This window comes from Sciurus carolinensis, chromosome 9 (assembly GCF_902686445.1).
Source record: "Sciurus carolinensis chromosome 9, mSciCar1.2, whole genome shotgun sequence".
Lineage (NCBI taxonomy): Eukaryota > Metazoa > Chordata > Mammalia > Rodentia > Sciuridae > Sciurus > Sciurus carolinensis.
Window position 1 is genome coordinate 92,426,243 of NC_062221.1, and position 20,015 is coordinate 92,446,257.

At 34.1% G+C, this 20,015-nt stretch overlaps 2 protein-coding genes across 13 annotated transcripts in view; one reads left to right on the forward strand and one right to left on the reverse strand.

Moving 5' to 3' along the window:
- Positions 1 to 8,848, forward strand: part of Abi3bp (ABI family member 3 binding protein) — a 235,960-nt gene extending 227,112 nt beyond the window's left edge. For 9 of the 11 annotated variants that reach the window (XM_047564816.1, XM_047564821.1, XM_047564817.1 and 6 more), the window contains 5 exons: positions 3,528 to 3,607; positions 4,329 to 4,358; positions 5,184 to 5,345; positions 6,572 to 6,694; positions 7,621 to 8,848. In XM_047564816.1, coding sequence (XP_047420772.1) covers positions 3,528 to 3,607; positions 4,329 to 4,358; positions 5,184 to 5,345; positions 6,572 to 6,694; positions 7,621 to 7,736 — 511 coding nt within the window. In that variant the 3' untranslated portion in view covers positions 7,737 to 8,848. The remainder of the gene's footprint in view (positions 1 to 3,527; positions 3,608 to 4,328; positions 4,359 to 5,183; positions 5,346 to 6,571; positions 6,695 to 7,620) is intronic. The other 2 variants (XM_047564826.1, XM_047564827.1) reach the window with 2 other exon arrangements.
- Positions 8,849 to 9,181: 333 nt separating this feature from the next.
- Tfg (trafficking from ER to golgi regulator) overlaps positions 9,182 to 20,015 on the reverse strand; it is a 39,773-nt gene continuing 28,939 nt past the window's right edge. For both annotated transcript variants that reach the window (XM_047564829.1, XM_047564828.1), the window contains exons 7-8: positions 13,462 to 13,560; positions 9,182 to 10,007 (exon numbers count right to left, since the gene is read on the reverse strand). In XM_047564829.1, coding sequence (XP_047420785.1) covers positions 9,625 to 10,007; positions 13,462 to 13,560 — 482 coding nt within the window. In that variant the 3' untranslated portion in view covers positions 9,182 to 9,624. The remainder of the gene's footprint in view (positions 10,008 to 13,461; positions 13,561 to 20,015) is intronic.

The following is a 20,015-nucleotide window of genomic DNA, read 5'->3' on the forward strand; positions in this document are numbered from 1 at the left end:
GAACTCTGAAATTTTGCAACTCACGCACTTTAATAATCCTTTCTTTTCTTTTTTCATTTTGCTGGGCACAGAATCAGCCTTTTCAATATGGAAACTCACATCTTTTAGTTCTAGGAAATTTCTTATATGATTTCTGCAGTAATTTTCTACTATCCCTTCCCCATTTTCTATTAGTTGAGTAATAGAAATTACTATTGAGTAATAGAAATTAGTAGTAATTCCTACTAGTTGAGTACTAAACTCTCTAGAATAATCCTCCAATTTTCTTATATTCTCTTATTTTGTATCTTTGACTTTTAGTTCTTTTTAGAATGTTTTCAAGTTTAGCTTCTAAAATTTCCATTTCTTTTTTAAATTTCGAAGAACTTCATTGGCTAAAAACTTTTAAGTAGCATCCTCTACTATTTCCTAAGTATGATCAATATTTTCTTTGAGATGTTAAAGATCTATGTGTTCATCTCATGACAAAAAGTGGTTTTGGGGAAAGAGTTTGGCATCACAAACTTTATATAATTAAATTTTAAATTTAAAATGTTTATATAAAATTTAATCAGTCAAAAAATGTCCTCATGTTGTTAATTAAACTCAGTTTAAAATTATTTCTTCACAACTTGTCAAGTATCATCAAAGGCTGGCAAACACCAGGAAAAGTAGCTTATGAATATTTGTAGGCATGCTACAAATGAAGCGTAAGTGTAAATAACTGAAATAAAAAGACACAGGGATGATTTCAGCCATCAGATTTGGCCAAGCCACAACACTGCAGGCAGTGGCCTGGAATGAGCGTGGAATGCATTTCCACATGAATCAAACTCCAGATGCCTGTGATTTCCTTTCCCTTCCATTTCAATTCACCAATTTTATGAACTTTGCTTTTGCTGTGTTTTTGAATCTCTGGAAAATAGTCCATGTATGAATGGACTACATGTATGAATGGCATACATGTTTTCATGTCAGCATTTCTTATGGTAAACGACAATGATATCTTACATCAAATGAAATCAAAATGCTCTCATTTGCATTCACGTATTAAAAATCCTAACGGAAATGTAAGTTTTAATTCCCATTTCACAAAGTTCTGAAGTTGGAAAAAGTAAAGACAGTAATTGTATAATAGTTATGGGCCTCATTATTCTCAGCCAAAATTTAGAATAAAGCTGCACAGAGTTTTTGTGTTGGATTACTTTATATATGCAGAATGATTAATGGATCTGACACATAGGAAGCATTTAAAAAAGTGTTTGCCATTGTTGTAATGTTAAAATCTTACACTAGATTGTAACTGTTCTAATGAAACACCACAGAGATCAAGAAAGTGACTCCTTGAGTCTCAGAAAGTTCTTTTTTTATTGCTATCTTGGTACCATCTGTACCAAAAATCATGTATGTCTGGGACTCACATAGTACTGTCAGTTAACTCAGGTTAGTTTTTATTTATTCTGCTGCTAATTCTGCTGCTGAAAGGAAATCACTTTTAGGCAAATGACAAATCACTTTACTATTTAAATTTCCAAAGTATTCTCTATGCATCTTATGAATAAAATTTGTCAAATACTGCACAATTTAATAATTCTTAGGGATAGAAAAGTTCTTACAATTCTAAAGGATATTGGGTTTTTTTTGGTTTTTGATTTTTTTAAATTTATTTTTATTGTACACAAAGGGGATACATCTTATATATCTGTACATGAAGTAAAGGCATACCATTTGTGTAGTCATACTTTTACATAGGATAATAGTGTTTGATTCATTCTGTTATTTTTTCCTCCCCCCCCACCCCTACCCCTCTTTTCCCTCTATACAGTCCCTCCTTCCTCCATTCTTACCCCCTTCCCACCCCCCACTACGTGTCATCATCCACTGATCAGGGAGATCATTCGTCCTTTGGTTTTTTGAGATTGGCTTATCTCACTTAATATGATATTTTCCAATTTCATCCATTTGCCTGTAAATGCCATAATTTTATTATTCTTTATGGCTGAGTAATATTCCATTGTATGTATATACCAGTTTATTCATTCATCAATTGAAGGACATCTAGGTTGGTTCCACAATCTGGCTATTGTGAACTGAGTAGCTATGAACATTGATGTGGCTGTATCTCTGTAATATGCTGATTTTAAGTCCTTTGGATATAGGCCAAGGAGTGGGATAGCTGGGTCAAATGGTGGTTCCATTCCAAGTTTTCTAAGGAATCTCCACACTGCTTTCCAGAGTGGCTGCACTAATTTGCAGCACCACCAATAATGTATGAGTGTACCTTTTTCCCCACATCCTCGCCAACACCTGTTGTTGCTTGTATTCTTGATAATTGCCATTCTAATTGGGGGAGATAGAATCTTAGGTAGTTTTGATTTGCATTTCTCTTATTACTAGAGATGCTGAACATTTTTTCATATATCTATTGATTGTAGATCTTGTTCTGTGCAGTGTCTGTTCATTTCCTTAGCCCATTTGTTGATTGGGTTATTTGTATTCTTGGTGTAGAGTTTTTTGAGTTCTTTATAGATTCTGGAGATTAGTGCTCTATCAATGAGTGGCAAAGATTTTCTCCCACTCTGTAGGCTCTCTCTTTGCATTGCTGATAGTTTCCTTTGCTGAGAGAAAGCATTTTAGTTTGAATCTATCCCAGTTGTTGATTCTTGCTTTTATTCTTGTGCTATGGGAGTCCTGTTGAGGAAGTCCAATCCTAAGTCGACATGTTTTGTTTTTTGATTTTTTTTTTTTTTTTTTTTTTTAAATGAAGGGTGAGGAACCTGGCTAGTATGAAGCTGGCTTACTGAGGGACAAAAAGTCTATCTGTGCTTGCTCCATTTGAGCAACACTACCAACCCTTCTCTGCACACTGACTTCCTGTGATCCATGGCAGACCCAGGTCCTAGGAGCTACAACCAGGCTTGCAGATAAACTTTTTCATGGGTGTCTGTGCCCACAGCTTAGTCTAGGAGTTCTCAAATGTCAGTGGGTACAGGACTAGGAATGCATTGTAAATTCCTCCGGGAACGACTGAGATTTAGTAGCAGGGGTGCGATAGGAAATCTGTATTTTAAACAACTTCCCCCACTGCCACCCTCTCTTGTGGTTCTAACATAGGTAGTTCAAACACCACAGTAGGAACATGGTCTTAAGTTCAAGGTTATACCAGGGTTATAATAGGAAATAAAAAAGGACTTTTACACTTCTTTGTCCCAAGCAGTAGCTGACACATTTTAGAGGAAGTAAGGTTCCTCAGTGCTGAAATTAGCTTTGGTTCAGCACATACTTCTTTCCTATGTCTATTCTCAACCTCCCCATTTATTTCTAATTTTTATAAGACAACTATCTTTTTATTAACAATATTTTTCTTATACAAAACCTTAGATACTTTGAAAGTAAATTTTAAAAGCATTATTCTTCCCACAACTTACTTCCAGAGCATTACCATTCACTGTCAACGTCATTTCAAAGAGCCAGGAGGGATATCAGTATAACAAGAGAATCCTGCTTTCCTACCCCTCAATATGTTATTTTTATTTCTCCCTACACAGCTATGAATTCCAGGTGAAACCCAAAAACCCGCTTGGTGAAGGCCCAGTCAGCAACACAGTGGCATTCAGTACTGAATCAGGTAATTCCATCAAGGAGTGTAGTTCCCAACAAGGATATAAAGGGGCACAGTGTAAAGGGGCAATGTTTTGCATAGGGGGCGCATTTGAAACCCAGCTAAACTCTGGATACTCAAAGAGTTTCTTGAATTCCTAAATAACAATCCATAGAGAAAAACTAATTGATGAAGGTATCCTTAGGCTTTTCCTCTTTTATCTTGATGTCAGAAAAAAGGAAAGACACATCAATTAAAAATAAAGGCATAATCTATATTCAAAAGTCTACTGAATGAATGTTCCCCTGTATGCCTAGAATCAAAATATTAGTACATCAAGAAAGGGGAATTCATGATTTTTTTAGTGAAATTTCCTAGACAACGGGAGCCCCAGTTCCTTAACAAGACACATTTGCACATACTGTATTATTATTTGTATGAACTTTATGGCAACTGTAGTTCATGGCATCTTGGTGACTTTACCATGAGTAGCTTTTGTGTGAAACTAAAAGGAAGCTTTTGAAATTGAAGGCTGGTATAACAACAGTCTCCCAACTACTGAAATCACATATAAAAAATACAGCTGAAGATCTCGCAGATGATTCAATCAAGAACCATTTCCAAAACAAATTTGCAAATTCAGTCTTTAGCAAGAGACTTAACTGTAAGCATTCATCTTCATCATGTCACTCAAATGTTAGGATTTGACATTAATAACAGCTGACTTTTGTTTGTTGTTTCTCCTCAGCGGACCCGAGAGTGAGTGAGCCAGTTTCTGGTAAGTGTCTCAATGGAACACTACAGGCTTTTTATAAACTGACAAACATGGTTGGCAAAATTTCACTATTTTACCACTTACACATCTTAGGAGATCTGTCAGTTGTGAATGTTTACCTAATACGTTGGTTAACATTTGAGAGCCTATGATGTTCTAGGGGCAAGACAGATATTTTGAAAATTGCTTTCATGCATATTTCAGGCCAGCTGTAATTTTCTGTTCAATAACCAGGTCAAAATATGCTACCCTTGCCAGGTATGGTGGCACACACCTATAAATCCCGCAATTTGGGAGACTGAGGCAGGAAGATCACAAGTTTGAGGCAAGCCTTAGCAATTTGGTGAGAACTGTATCAAGAAATAAGAAAGGACTGGGGATGTGGCTCAGGGGTAAAGTGCACAGGGCTTCAATCCCTAGTACCCTACCCCCCACACACACACCAAAAAAAACCCTAAAAAATGATAAGCCGCCTCATTTCTACTTTGAATAACATATCACATTTAAAGCCGTTGTTTAAATTTTACATTCTGCAAAAAGGAAATCTAAATTTGTTCCTCAAAGACAGTCTGCATCTAGCCGTGCTGAGGTTATTCAATGCCAAAAGCACACTGTTCTGAGATTTATCTCACTGTTAATACTGACAGGAACATATTTTGGACTTACTTTTTTAAATCTTTGTATTTTGGGCTCCAATTTAGTACAAAGAAAACAGGTATCAACAAGTTGGTAACGAACTTTGTAGACTGCTTTTGTAAAGTTTTTAGGACAGCTCCTCAGCACCAAAGAATCAAGATACTGAACTCAAACCATGTTTTGCTTACGCAGCAGGAAGAGATGCCATCTGGACTGAAAGACCCTTTAACTCAGACTCTTACTCAGAATGTAAGGGCAAACAGTATGTCAAAAGAACATGGTATAAAAAATTTGTTGGAGTGCAGCTATGCAACTCTCTAAGATACAAGATTTATTTGAGCGACTCCCTCACAGGTAAGTAGGGCTACCTGCCCTGTTTTGAGCCTTTGCCTTCAGGAAATGTTTTCTATAACATGGCTTTTTCAAGGAGCATTCTAGGTATTAGGTGGTAATTCCGCATCTTTAGTTTTCCTCTGAGAAAAACATTATTGAAGTTGTCACACTACTAGAAAACAAGGATTTAAAAGACATGCTTTTTAGAAGTAAATAATGAAAATGCAATTTGAAACAATGCCATCAAGGCAAACTTGAAGGTACAGGCACTAGCATATTCATCAAACTTTGTTACAGTCATTCAAGGATAAAAAAACATATTGATAATAAAATGAGTGTGCCTAACAATAATGATGGAAAGAGTAGTTCATCTTTAAGATACCAGAAGGGCTCTAACTCCATCCTCTATACCCAGTAGTTGTAATTTTCTATATTCATAAACATTTTAACAAATAATGCATGGATGACACCGACACGGTATTTTTTCACTTAGCAAATCTTTAGTGATTATGTACTTCATGCCAGGCACTCTTCTAAGATGCTGGTGGCAAAGCAGCACACAAGACATAGTCCTGCTTTCATGTAGTATATCTTTCTTCCTCCTCTCAGTAAGGACAGACAGACCAAAAATACGAAAATAAGAATTTTATAGAGGTGCTTTGAAGATAATTTTTAAAAGGATGAGAGAATGGTTCAACAAGGACTGGAAGTGCCTTTAGTTAGAATGGTTTTAGGGAAGCTCTGAAAAGGTATCACTTGTGCTAAGAGTATTATGAGAAGGAAGCAACCACACAAAGGCCTAGGGACAAAAGATAGAGGACAGAAAAAACGCAAAGACTGATGCAGAACACACCTCGTCAGTTCCACTATTGTAGCTGAGACAATAAAGGGAACATCAGGCAAGCAAGGCTGAACACATGGAGCTTTGAAATTGGGTAAGGAGTTTTAAGTTTTATTCTCAGTACAGTGGGAGACCACTGGAGAGGTTTAAGGAGGGTAGTAATATTATCTCACTTGCACTGTAAAAAATCAGTCTGTGAAGAGAGGTAAGGAAGAATAGAGGGAGAAAAGAGTGAAAATAGGGACACTGGTTCAATCAGGAGACTCTGGTAGCTTGAACTAGGCTGATAAAGGAGTGGGAGAAAAACATACAGGAACAGGAAGGTGATTCTTTCAAACAATTTATTTCAGAATTGTCACATATCAAAGAAAGCAAGATTTCATTCTTTTAATTTCTGATTCTTCAGGAAAATTTTATAACATTGGTGATCAAAGGGGCCATGGAGAAGATCACTGCCAGTTTGTAGACTCGTTTTTAGATGGACGCACAGGACAGCAACTCACTTCTGACCAGTTACCCACAAAGGAAGGTATGCTTTCTGATGCTCCTCATGAACAAGAGGGCTTTACAGATTAACTCAGAAAGAAACCAAGCTGAAGAAAGTGATCAAGTTAAAAAGAATTCTACAGAACTACTGTTCTAATTACTTGGCTAGAAAAAAGATAAAGAAACTTGTTTCTCAGCTCAGAAACTTAGAGCCAAGTAAAATTAGAGACATAAATAAATGTACTCCAAGAAAACCTATATTTGCAAAAACAGCTATATGAGATCAGTGTTCCCCAAACTTAAATCATTCATGATTAACTTTATGGCATTTGTTATACTGTGCATACTGCCTTATTTTTTTATTCCTTTCAAATTTTTTTTAAAGAAAATTTTATTGCTACTATACATGAAAACCAGTATGATTTGCCTTATGAATACAATTAAAATAGAACAATTGTGTTGAGAAATTAATAGCCTCTGTAACTTGCTAAAGACACATTAGCACCAAGCCATGTAATGGATTGAAACAGACTGAAAATTAATTCTTGTCTAAGCAGTGAAGAAGTGGGTAAATTAATTGTCCAAATTACTCAGAAAGCACCAGGAGGTCTTTTAAATACTTTCAATCATTTGGTTAAACTTTTCAGTAATTGGTACTTAAGAATACCAACATACTAAAAGATGACAGTAAGATATATGAATATATTAATGGGCAGTTGAAACTGCTCTCAGATACTACCAACCATTCCATCCTAAATTACTAAGGCAAATGTCAACAGTTTTTCAGGTCCTATTATTAAGTAGCCATTGTACTTCAGGAAACCAGGGCCTCAGTTGCTGTTCATTTTCTAAACTACTTTGCTTCACCCAAAATAACTTTCAGTCATTCAATGCTATCCTTCAATTTATGCACAGTGAGAACAAAAATAAAACATAGCAACTATTAAACAAAACTATTTTCCTCCTTAGGTTATTTCAGAGCAGTTCGCCAGGAACCTGTTCAATTTGGAGAAATAGGGGGCCACACCCAAATCACTTACGTCCAGTGGTATGAATGTGGGACTACAATTCCTGGAAAATGGTAGATGCTGCAATCATGCTCCAAAGTACTTCTGGTTCATTACAGAAAACAAAATATCGTTGGAAATACTATGGTATTTGTCACATTCATTTATAAAGCTATTTTGTTTACTATGTATAAAAGTCTGCAATCTAATAGCAATATTAGATGTTTATTATTAGAAAAGATTGCTGAGAATATTTATCAGGTTTTACAAAGTCATTTTAAGAAAGCAAGATATTGACATTAACAATAACATTTTTAGGGAAGCTGGCTCCCTATGCATGGTATTTTAAAAGATCATTTGTATATTATTTATCACACTGTTGTAATGATGTTTTGAGATACTTTTATAACAAAATTAACATCAAAAAACTTATAATATACTTTAAAAATGTTTCCTTTTATTAATGTGTATGCTTCCTATTGGTGAGTTACTTCCATGAAACTCTACTTAGTTTAACTTATTGGATCAAATTATCTTTAGGGGGAAAAATTGTATCTGAAGGAAAAAGGTTGTACTATTCACATTTATTTAAACTTCATTTTTTACTATGAGTTGAAAAGATTTTCTGAATACTTTCCTGTTAATATAATTTTCATAAATTATCTGCAAATTATTGAAAAAAATTTCATCTGAATCAGTAAATTTCATTCAGCTAAAAATGGAGTTGAAAAATCTAATTATACACTTTCAAAAGAAAGTTGTTAGTATCTGAATATACTGTCAAATTATTCCTTTTAAGCAATTGTCTATTTTTAGGATTTTATTTGAACTGTATGCTGAGACTGTATGTGAAGTCTGAGCATGAAAAGATTATGTATGATGACATTGCTACCATTTTACAGACTATCTGCTATATATTTATGCTAGTCCTCTAGAATGAATCACAGGGTGTTTTTGTAATACTGTTTAACTCAAGCTGCAATGAAAATCTAACACATTTTCATTAGAAGGTATTGCTTTCTTTCATGCTGGGGATGGGAATGCTGCATCATTACCCTCATTCTGAAATGCCCTTTCTGTGTGCTTACTTTTCAACATGCTTCAATCTTATCAGTGCTACATTCTATATTTTTCAAACAAGTATAAATTCTTCAATAAAGAGATGTAGTTTTTTTTAAGACTGAGTTTTTTATTTCTAAATGGTTCATTAGAGGATATCGCTAACATACTTTTCATAAGGAAAAATTGAAGTAAATTAGGGTCTATAACCACCCCCCATACAGCAGTGTATTACGAGCATGTCCTAAGTTAATCAATCTTTCTGTGACATCTATTTTAGTTTGTTTCAAATGAATATTTGTTAAAGGGTAAGAAACCAGGGCAATTTCTCTCCATGGGAATCTGAAAAAATGTTCATACTTCATTTAACTTCACTGTAAGACCAAACACCAATAAGGATTTCTGTTTAAAAAATTTTTTTTCTTATGTATATGTTAATGACTAAATTAATACAAGACCATGAATGAATTCAATCACCTTTATTAACCTATCAATGTTACATTTTATACATAATATCTAGTCATCTTTTTCAAAGGGCTCTACTTTAGTACATCATGTTAATAGTAAAAAGCCAAGTAAGATGGCTAAACCTCAACCTAGCATTTTAATATCCTCTGGACAAGGGAAGCTAGAAAGCCAATCACTTTACACACATTTAAGTGTAGTGTTCCAAAATAACTAGAAAGCTGCTACATTTTTAAGCAGGGGAGGAAGAAAAACAACTTTCATTTTGGTCTTTTTTTTGTTCTAGCAAATTATAATTTCAATTAACAGCAACAATGATATCATAAAAAATGCTCTGCCTTTTAAATTTATGAACTTCAATACAAATTAAAATAAAATAGTACTGGAGTCTTTTGGGAGGCAAATAGCTAGCAGCCACATTCAAAAGTGCAGCTGGGCCTCCTTATCGATAACCAGGTCCAGGTTGGGTATAACCCTGACCAAAGGGAGGACGGTTACGTGCATAAGGGTTAGGCCCACTTGGAGGAGGGGTCATGGTACTTCCAGAAGGTGTAGTAAAACCTGGTCTTGGCTGATAAGCCCCCGGTTGGCTTGGAGCCATTCCAGGCTGAGAGGCAGGGGCCACAGTATAATTAGTAGGCTGAGACGTTTGGGTAGTATAAGTTTGTGGAGGATAACTGCTCGCCTGGTACTGCTGTGGTGGTTGAGCAGCAAGTTGCTGAGGCTGACCAGAAAAGGTAGGAGCCGGTGCTTGGGAAGTTGGTTGCTGGCCGTATGCCTGGAACTGCTGAGGTTGTTGGGGTCCAGTCTGCTGACTATAGCTAGCTGAAAAGGTAAAATAACATATACATCTTATTTCTCTTTTGATGCAAGTTTTCCAGAGAATTAATCTTACTGTTATGGACCAAAATGATTAAAAGCTTAATAACCTTGTTCACAAATACTTATGCAATTAGTGGTAGATTCCATCAAAAAATTTTTAAGACCAGTTATTAAAGAGAAATTTTTCTAGACAATTTTAAAACTCTCTAATCTTAAACTGAAATCACTATATATGTATTTTTATTACAACTGCTCTGAGGCCATATAATTCTTGAGAGCAAATTCCTGCTCTAACATATTTCCTAGTTCAGAGTAGATCCTCAAACTTATTAAGGAATAATCATACTTTCTAGGAAGATCAAAAATGTGAAAGCTAAATCATCATTAACAAGGTTCTGAGAAGGCCTATTTAACGCAGTACCAAATAAAAATACACTGCAGAGAATGAACATATTTTTAAATGATACTACAAATACAACCTGCTATGCTAATGAGATGTTTAAAGTTTATTCACTCCAGAGTATCTGAACCACTTAAGAATAAATACTAAGTACCATTTTCAGAATCTTTAAAATCTTTTAGATTTGGTATCTGATGCTTTCGCCCTCACAAATAAAAATTTTGACTTAGTACAACACAACACACAAAATGCATACCGTATTGCCCCACAAAATCAACATCTATATTCATTATGTTTTAGGATGTATTTTAAAAACAAAGTCTTGCTTCACTGAAAACTTTTATCTCTACCATGAAACACACCTGCAGCTACTTGCAATGAAACCTCTCCATTGACTGGAATCCTGTCAGCATTAAATACCAGATACATAAGAAAATTATTAAAATATGTACAACCCTGCATTTAAGAAAAAAAAAAAGGATTGAATCAATTTGAGTATATTCTGAACTCACCTTGAACCTGGGTTCAAAATTTACTCATGAAAGAAACCTTTAAGACACAGTCCATGAACAAAACTGGAAAAGGTCAGAGGGAAAGTGGCAAACCAACAGTGTCAAAGATGGTCCAATGTTACCACCAAGCAGAGTATTAAGTTGACTATTTCCATAATTCTCAATTAAATTCAAGTTAATAGGACTAGTGGGATCAGAAATGCAAAGATAATAATCTGAAAGTAAGTTTTACTAGGAGTTAAGACCCTGACTAAAATTATTAAGAACAAGTTTAGTAGTTAATAAGCCATATATCTAAAGCATTTTACCCATGGTAGCATCTAAATACTGAACTAAATAAATGTGTGATAAAATCTTGTCACACAAATTCTCCTATCCTCTACAGCAAACTTTTGAACTTCATGCTTTACTGTAAGATTGAGAGACCAAAAAAGAAAAGTTGCCTTTTCATCCTCACAACTAAAATCTCAGTCAGTAAACGACCAATTAATTATAGATTAAGAGAGGGACTAACCATAAGGGTGAAAGATGTCATTTCATTAACAGCCTAATAGCCTTTTAATCAAAAGATGGCAATACTTCTACTATATGTATTAGTCTCTAACCACTACCCCTCTCCCCAAATAAGCAGCTTTTGGTGAAGATTATCATATTTTGTTTTAAATTAATGAATAAGAAAAGCATCATATGGTCCACAAGTCTAAGATATTTACTCTTTAGCCTTTTACAGAAAAAAAAAAAAATTTTTTTTTGCCAACTCCTGGTCCAGACTGGAGAATGCAGAATCCACAGGGAAGTACTTAACTGCAAGGTCAAGGGAGCTGGTTCTGGTTCAGCTCCCCACCAAATGGCTGCATGTCTTTTGCAAGTCTCAACCTCCTTAAACCTCATTTGTAAAAAGAGTGAGTGGGACAAATCAGTGGTGCTCTAGTGCTGACGACATATAATGCTTACCTGTGATGTTTTTAAAATACCGAAGCCTGAATCCCACCACCAAACAAATTAAACAAAATCTATGAGAAGGGGGACCAAGCACCAAGAAGCATTTCAGGTGATTCTGAAGCAGAGTGAGGGTTGAAATCTCTATATTAAATGATAAGCACATATTTTTAGCTCTGATATTCTACTATTCTATTTATATAAATTATGTAATTGAATGCTCTTTAAAATTTTAATGACTATAAACTAAACATAACCTTCCCCTTAATATGATCTAAGCATAAATTCACTACATCTATTTAATACAAGTAAAACTAACAGCCACAGCCACAAGTTAAATTATCACAAAAAATAAAATCCAATTAAAATTGCTATATGTGATCAAACATGCCAAGCTCCAATTAATGATAGAATTTTATTGTCTAGGTCAGGGGTCAGCAAATTTCTTTACAGAAAAAATAAACAAAGCCCCCTTTCCTATAAAGGGTCAGATAGCAAATATTTTAGACTTTGTGGACCACCCTGTTTCTATTCTAACTATTCAACTCTGCTTTTCCAGTGTCAAAATAGCAATGATAATCCAGAAATGGTGGTGAATTGAGCTAATAAAACTTTATTCACAAAAGCAAACAGCGGTTTGCTGACCCTTGCTCTAGTTGGTAATATAAAACTCCATAAAATAAAATTTAAACAAGATTTGGGACTGGGGTTGTGACTCAATGGTAGATTGCTTGCCTGACATGTGGGGGCACTGTGTTTGACTCTCAGCACTGCATATGAATAAATGAATAAAATAAAGGTCCATCAACATCTAAAAAAAAAATTTTTTTAAATTTAGACAAGATTTAACTTACATAATTAATTGCAATTTTGATCCTTAAATCCGGCTATTAAAACAGGAGTTAGCTACAAACTCTCTGACATAAATATAAAAATTACCTTATTATAACAAAAGTTACATTAAAAAGATTCATCATAAATAGATAATCTTTAGTGGACAGATGGTATGACAAAAACAAAATACCCAAGATGTCTATTTAAAAAAAGAAAACAAAAAAAACTAAACAATGTTTTTAAGTTACCTGAACTACATTTGAAATAATTTTATTTTTATGACCTATTTTCTGGTATTCCCACACACCTTACAGAAACAAACACCTACGTGGTTTAATTTGTTTCTTACATAATTACATTACCTCTCCATGTATTAGGGAACTGTTAATATTCCTGTGGATACTAAGATATACTTGAATTATGTGTCACACATAAATAGGGGAAATATTTTTCACTTCTTTTTCATTTCTACACCATCTAAGAGATAAACTGATCATGTTAGAAGTATTTGGTATTAAAATTTTTTTTATACTACAAGTTAACTATAGAATCATCTGCTAAGTCTTATTGCCCCACTGAAAAACTGAAATGTTGACTGACAAAACATTTATGTATACATTTTAAAATAAACATTTCCCCTAATAGTTAATTCGTACAATAACAACATAAATATTACAAATCAAGTACATCAGAGGAAGAGCTTAAAAATTAAATGAATACAGAAATATACCAAAAACCATAAGCCAACAACTCCCTTTCAACACCTGCTCACCTGAATACTGAATACCATACTGCTGGGGTGGCTGAGGAGGAGCCTGAGGCTGTTGGGCACCATAGCCAGCTTGTTGCTGGTACTGTTGGTACATCTGACCTAAAAAAAGAAAATATAAGAAAAAGAGGCAGGTTTAATTTGGCAGGGAGTAATTTTTTAAGACACATCTACATTTTCTCTCCATCCAAATACATAAAACACACTGAGTAATAACATACCATGTGTTTGTTTCTCAAAATGTCTGTGAGGGAGAAGAATGAAGAATTTGTGATTGCTTTGCTGTGGATAAACTGCAGAGAACTACTGGCAGCAAATATTACATGATGTAATACTAGTGGATACCACTTGACAAACTCCAGAAAAATGTTTTTAAACCAAAATACCATCAGATAAGCACTGTCAATATTCAGTAAATTATCAAGTGAGCCAAAAAATCAATAAAATAAATATCTGAGAAAAAAAAAGCTTCTAAATTTCTCTCAGAGTATTATATTTATCCTCTTTTAGTTTCATCCTGTTACCATATGAATCAACCCTTTGGTAGCAAGGAAATAAATAACAACTTTCATTCTGGAACTCAGATATCTTTAGAATTAGCCAACAACTTGATTTCTATGACTATGCAATATCTGACTATTCTTTCAATGATGTGGAATCTGATAAAGTCTAAATGGTTCTTCATTGCACTTTTTAACAATGGCAGATCTCTAACAGTGGGAATGTGTTCTTGGACACAGAGTTCTATTTGGGCCAGTAGACCACAGTGATTCTAGAGAAACCTGTTAGATACTTATAACCTGTGATCTTTCAAACAAGAAAGGATTATTGCTTATGTCTTTATCATCTCCACTTCTTTATAGTTATTTTAATGGACTGAACTAGATCAAATGCTAGAGTAGCAAGAAAACTTGGCATTGTTAATATCCAGCATTAAATCATACATTGGCTTAGTCTTTGTAAAATATTCAAACTAACCGCTATTAATCAAAAAGACTAAGGATAAAATGAGACAAGTACTTAAAAAAAAAAAAGTATATAAATTACTGGTGCCACTCAAATTCAAGTTCAGTAGGCAGCTAGCACTTAAAGGCTTAGACCAAGAAATGGAGCCTACTATTACTGTACTGACTGCTCAGCCCAAGGGTGTGGCACTAAATGAGATATGACTATATCTAACTTATTTCCTAGCAAGCAGCTGTATGTTTTATTAGACTATTAATAGTCTTTTGAAGTACAACAACCACCAAAAACTCTTCACAAGTTTCTTAAATGCTTTCTTAGTGGTTTAGATTAATCTAAAAGCATAAAAGGTAGCACAGAAGTTAACCAAATTTAGATACCATCTTAATTCTGGATTATATTTCGTAACTAAATTTTAGAATAGAAGTGACCAGAATCTAAAAGAAGAAGGTAACCAGGAACAGAAATATAACTTAAGGGTAGAAATTTGTAGAGTATATATATAAGTGAATTCTACTACTTAGAAATGAGAATGATTAATTTCACAATGCAAACAAATAGGAATTAAATTCATGAAAAACAATTAATAACTTCATTAGTAATCCCTATTTCAGAAAGATTAAGCAACTTACCTGAGGTCAATAGCTACAAATAGAACTATCAACAGCTAAAACCATCACTGGAATCTAGGCCTATCTCCAAAGTTTTAGTTTACAAAGTTTTATATACATTATCCCATTTAATAAAAATATTAACATAGGCATCATCAAAATAGATGAGATTAAGGCTCCATGTAATAAACTGTTTTCATCAATGGCACTAAAGAACTCACACTCAAAAAGCATTTAACCATTTTCTCAATATATACTATATAACTCTTGAAATTTTCCTTCTTCCCTTTTTTCTTTCTTCCTTTTCTTCTCTTTTTAGTATGTTCTCCTGAAATACTACAAACCCATTTTGAAAAATATCTCTCGTAAAGTTAAGTATTTCATAGGTTTGTTACTATCTTTGCAAAACATTACTTTTAAACCCATTTCATGCAAGACAAAATGGGAACTTCTCTGTCACTGCATTCTGAATTTAAGAATGTTATACTTAACTGTTGAAAAAAAAAACACCTTTACATACTTGAAAGAAAAAGAGTTACAGAATATATTAAGTGAAAATAGCATGGTGTAGGTATGGTTCATAGGAAGCAATGTTTTGAATAGTTAAAAAAAAAAAGCTAAGTTTTATGCTTAGCCAGTATATTTTCAAAAGGAATCAATGACAGATTTAAGTAAATGATACCCAGGAAGAAAGAGTAAAGGTGAGACTTTTGGGAATGTATTGTTACACAAAGTAGTAGCCAGCCTCCAATGAGGACCTTTGATGACTTTTGCACAAGAAAAGCATTTGACAATGGTTTGGTATTCTTTACATTCTTAGAAATTAGAAAGCTTAAATCCATAATCTAAACACAAATGAAAAACAAGCAATAACACTTGTGTAGTCTCTCCCACAATGAACACAGGTGACCTGTACAAGAGAACATTGCAGAAAAGACAGTGGTATTTTCAAGGACAAATCATAAGAGCCATCTTCTACTACCATTCTGCTGAAATGAGTTATACAAACTACCCCACTGAAAGATTCACAAGGTGGTGAGGAACTGAACCCTCAGTTCTGGGTAAGCTTCAGATGATTGCAGTTCCAGCAGTCATCTTGAGTACAACCTTCATGAGAGATCCTCAACTCCCAACTACTCAGCTAAACTATTCCAAAATCCCTGACTCTGAAACTGGATGTTATTTTCAGCATGTTCATTTGGGGTAACAGTTACATAGCAACAATTAACATTAGTAGTTTTGACTTTGGTGCTAAAAATATCAGTAAAGTGTTGAAGTACATAATGGGCTTTCAATTATTCTGTATGTTTCAAAAATTACATAATAAAAAACTATTTTTAAAGTCATAACTTTTCATTACATTGGCATATAATTTCACAGATTTTAGTTATATTCCTTTTGAGCTTTTGATTTTGGATTAGTAGTACTTCCTGGTCTTTGATGATTTTTAGTCCTTTTCTCATTAGCACTTATATTTTGGCAACTACCAAATTATACCAGTCTTCCAGTAACAAAGCCAATGGCTTTATCTAAAGAAGGGTGACTGTCCATTTTGTTTTTCTTTTCTTTAAATGATATTCAAGACAGTGGCATGCTACAAAATGACCCACTAGTCAATGATGAACTGCATATAAAAGAGTGGTCTCACATGTATACCACCAAGTGATGTTACAGCCATCTTAGTTTGTGTGAACATGCTTGGAGTTCACACAAGGACTAATTGCCTAATGATGCATTTCTCAGATCTCATTGTTAAGTGACTCATGACTATTATTTTGTTAAGCATTTTTATTAAATAACATATTAAGACTACAATCCTTGGGAGAAAATATTACAAATTCAAAATTACAAATTATTATATAAAAGACTTATGTTAATTAATTATAAGTAATAAGACTTTTATAATTCTGCACAATTATAACCAGGAGCTCATCTAAATAACTGGAAATGTCAGGGACTCATCATATATCAAAAAGTACTCATTATAATAATAGTCTACATTTCATTATTTATCTAAAGTAATGCTATCCAATGCAATAGCCACTAGCCACCTGTGGCTGAGCAACTAAAATGTGGTTGCTTTATATTATTTGAATACCTGGTGTCACATCCCAGATTTCTAATATGCAATACAAAATAAATGTTTAAATGAGTCCTTACATATTGATATACTAGACATAATGGGTTAAATAAAATGTATTACTGAAATTTTACTTAAAAAATTTTTTTTTTTTAAATTTAGCTAACAAAAAATTTAACTTACATGTGGTTTCTACTGTAATTCTTTGGGACAGCACTGATCTAGAAATCAGATCTGTTACTTATCTTTTGACTGTTACCATATACTAATAATACTATTTTTATACTGTATATTTAAACATAAGCTAAAATTAACAGTTGTGTCAAGGCATATATTTAATGCCACTCTAAAGCAATTAAATGCATTCAAATGGTGTCAATCTGGTATCTCTATTCCCAACGTCATTTATTGCGAATAGAGGTGGGAGAGATTTTCACTATATATTACTTTTACATTCCTAAAATTTTACCTGTGAAAATTTTCAATGAAACCCCTCATCATAAAATAATCTGAGATACTATTAGTGCTGCCCTAAGTCCCATTCCTTTTTAAGTGAACAGCAAACCTTATTTGGTATAATTATCCTTCTAAATGCTGTTTCACAGTAGTATACACTGCTTTTTAGTACACCTGATATAGCAGTTAAGCTGTTATCATATCCAAACTCTGCTTTTGCCTCCCATTTCAGCCCACCTCTGCTTTGGTTCTAGTTTTTTTCTGGTTTGGGAAGCTCTATCTTGGCTCAGAGGAAGGCAGTAACTACGGCTCCTTGAAAAAAAATCTTACAGAATAAGAAATTCTTCCCAAACTACTTATTCATCTGCAAAATGCCAGCTATTATCCCCTAATGACTGATATTCATTCAGTGAACTACTCTAAAAGTATCACCACATAATGATACTATTCTATTCCAAAAGTGGTTGGTTTATTTAAGGCTATGATTTTTTTTTAATGTGATTGATAACCTCAATCACTTGCTTCTGGTGCTGAAAATACATCATACCACCGCTTGACCTGACCCTTTTATACAAATAGTTAGAGCACCACCTGGTGTTTAATGTTTTAAAGTGGAATGTGTGGTTTCAAAAAGCCTAACATTCACAGAAATAACAATCTCAGGAAGGTGACCTAAAGATCACTGTAATGATTTGAATATGAGGTGTTCCCCTAAAGTTTCTGTATTAATGCAGGAATATTCCAAAGTGAAATAATTAAATTGTGAAAACTGTAACCTAATTAGTTTGAATGGGACTGGGTGGTAACTGTAAGCAGACTTGGGTGTGACTGGAATAGATGGAACACTGGGGGCATATCCTGAAAGGGTGCATCCTCCTTGTGCCCTGCCTCCCCACTCTGTGCTTCTTGACTACAAAAAGGAGAGCAGCTTCCCTCTGTCACACCATTCCCCCATGATGTTCTGCCTCACTGTGGGCCCAAAGCAATGAAGCTGGCCATCTATGGACTGAGACCTCTGAAACCATGTGCTCCAAATAAAATTTTTCCTCCCCTAAATTGTAACTATCAGGTATTTTGGTCACATCAATGCAAAAGCTAACTACAACAATCAATAAGTACTTAAGCATGTTCCACAGAGTTCTAGGGGTTTCAAGGAGGGTTCCAAGGGTTTTGATACCTGTTACCCTGAGCTCAAACCTCTTTCAGTCACAGTCATGACCGTTACATTAGTTTTAAATACTGGGCTTTCAAGTTATATTTCAGATGAAAGGCATTCTTTTGAAACCACTGATTTAGTCTGATTTTCATGCTTTAGTTCATTTTTTTTTTTCAATTTTCACATTCTATGGTCAGTGAGAGAATATCAAAAGTCAGAGAGTCTAAATTACTCATCTATGGACACATTTAGAGGTAAGTTTGACTTAAAATATATAGCAATGTAATTTTAGCATAAAATAGAAAACTATACAAAAATATAAAGGGCTCTCCAAAACTACTATGCTCATTAGCTAAAGTTATCATTTACCTCTATTTTTTAAATATTGTAAGTTAGAAAAATTATGCACAGTGTTGGGGGGGGTGAATAAAATACCTCAGAACTATGCAAAATAAATTGTGAAGTCACCTTTCCCAATTTCACTCTCCTCTCCAGGGTTCACCACTGACTAGTGAATGCTACAAATTCTTATTTTCTTTGCTGTAGAGAAGCTTTTTGGTTTGATGTCATCCCACTTATTCAATTTTGGGTTTTATTTCTTGAGTTTTGAATCTTATTAAGGAAGCTGATATGCCTGTTGTCAATATGCTGGAATGATGCCCGTTTTCTTTTAGTAGTTTCAATGTTTCTGGTCCAATTCCTAGATCTTTGATACAATTTGAGATTATTTTTGTGCAACAGGTTTCTAGTTTCGTTCTTCTACATATGGATATCCAGTTTTCCCACCACCATTTGTTAAACAGGCTACTTTTTCTCCAATATTATGTTTCTGACACCTCTCTCAAGGATTAGATGACTGTATCTATGTGGATTTGACTCTGTGTCTTCTAGTTCATTGATCTTAATGTCTCATATTATGCCAGTACCACACAATTTGGGGTAATATAGCACTATAATATAATTTGAAGTCAGGTATTGTGATACCTCCAGCCTCACTCTTATTGTTCAGAAGTGCTTTGGCTATTCAGGGTCTTTTATTGAATTTGTAAACTGCTTTTAATAATATGGCTATTTGCACAATATTAATACTGCCTATCCATGAATGTGGGAGGTCCTTCCACCTTCTGAAATCTTCAGTGTCTTTCTTAAATCTGCTATTGTGTTCACTGTAAAAGTTTTCACCTTGTTGGAATTCCCAATTTTTTTCAGTTTGTTATCAAAGTAAGTTTTATTTCTTTCTCAACAGATTCATTATTGGAGTACATGGAAGCTACTGATTTTTGTTTGTTGA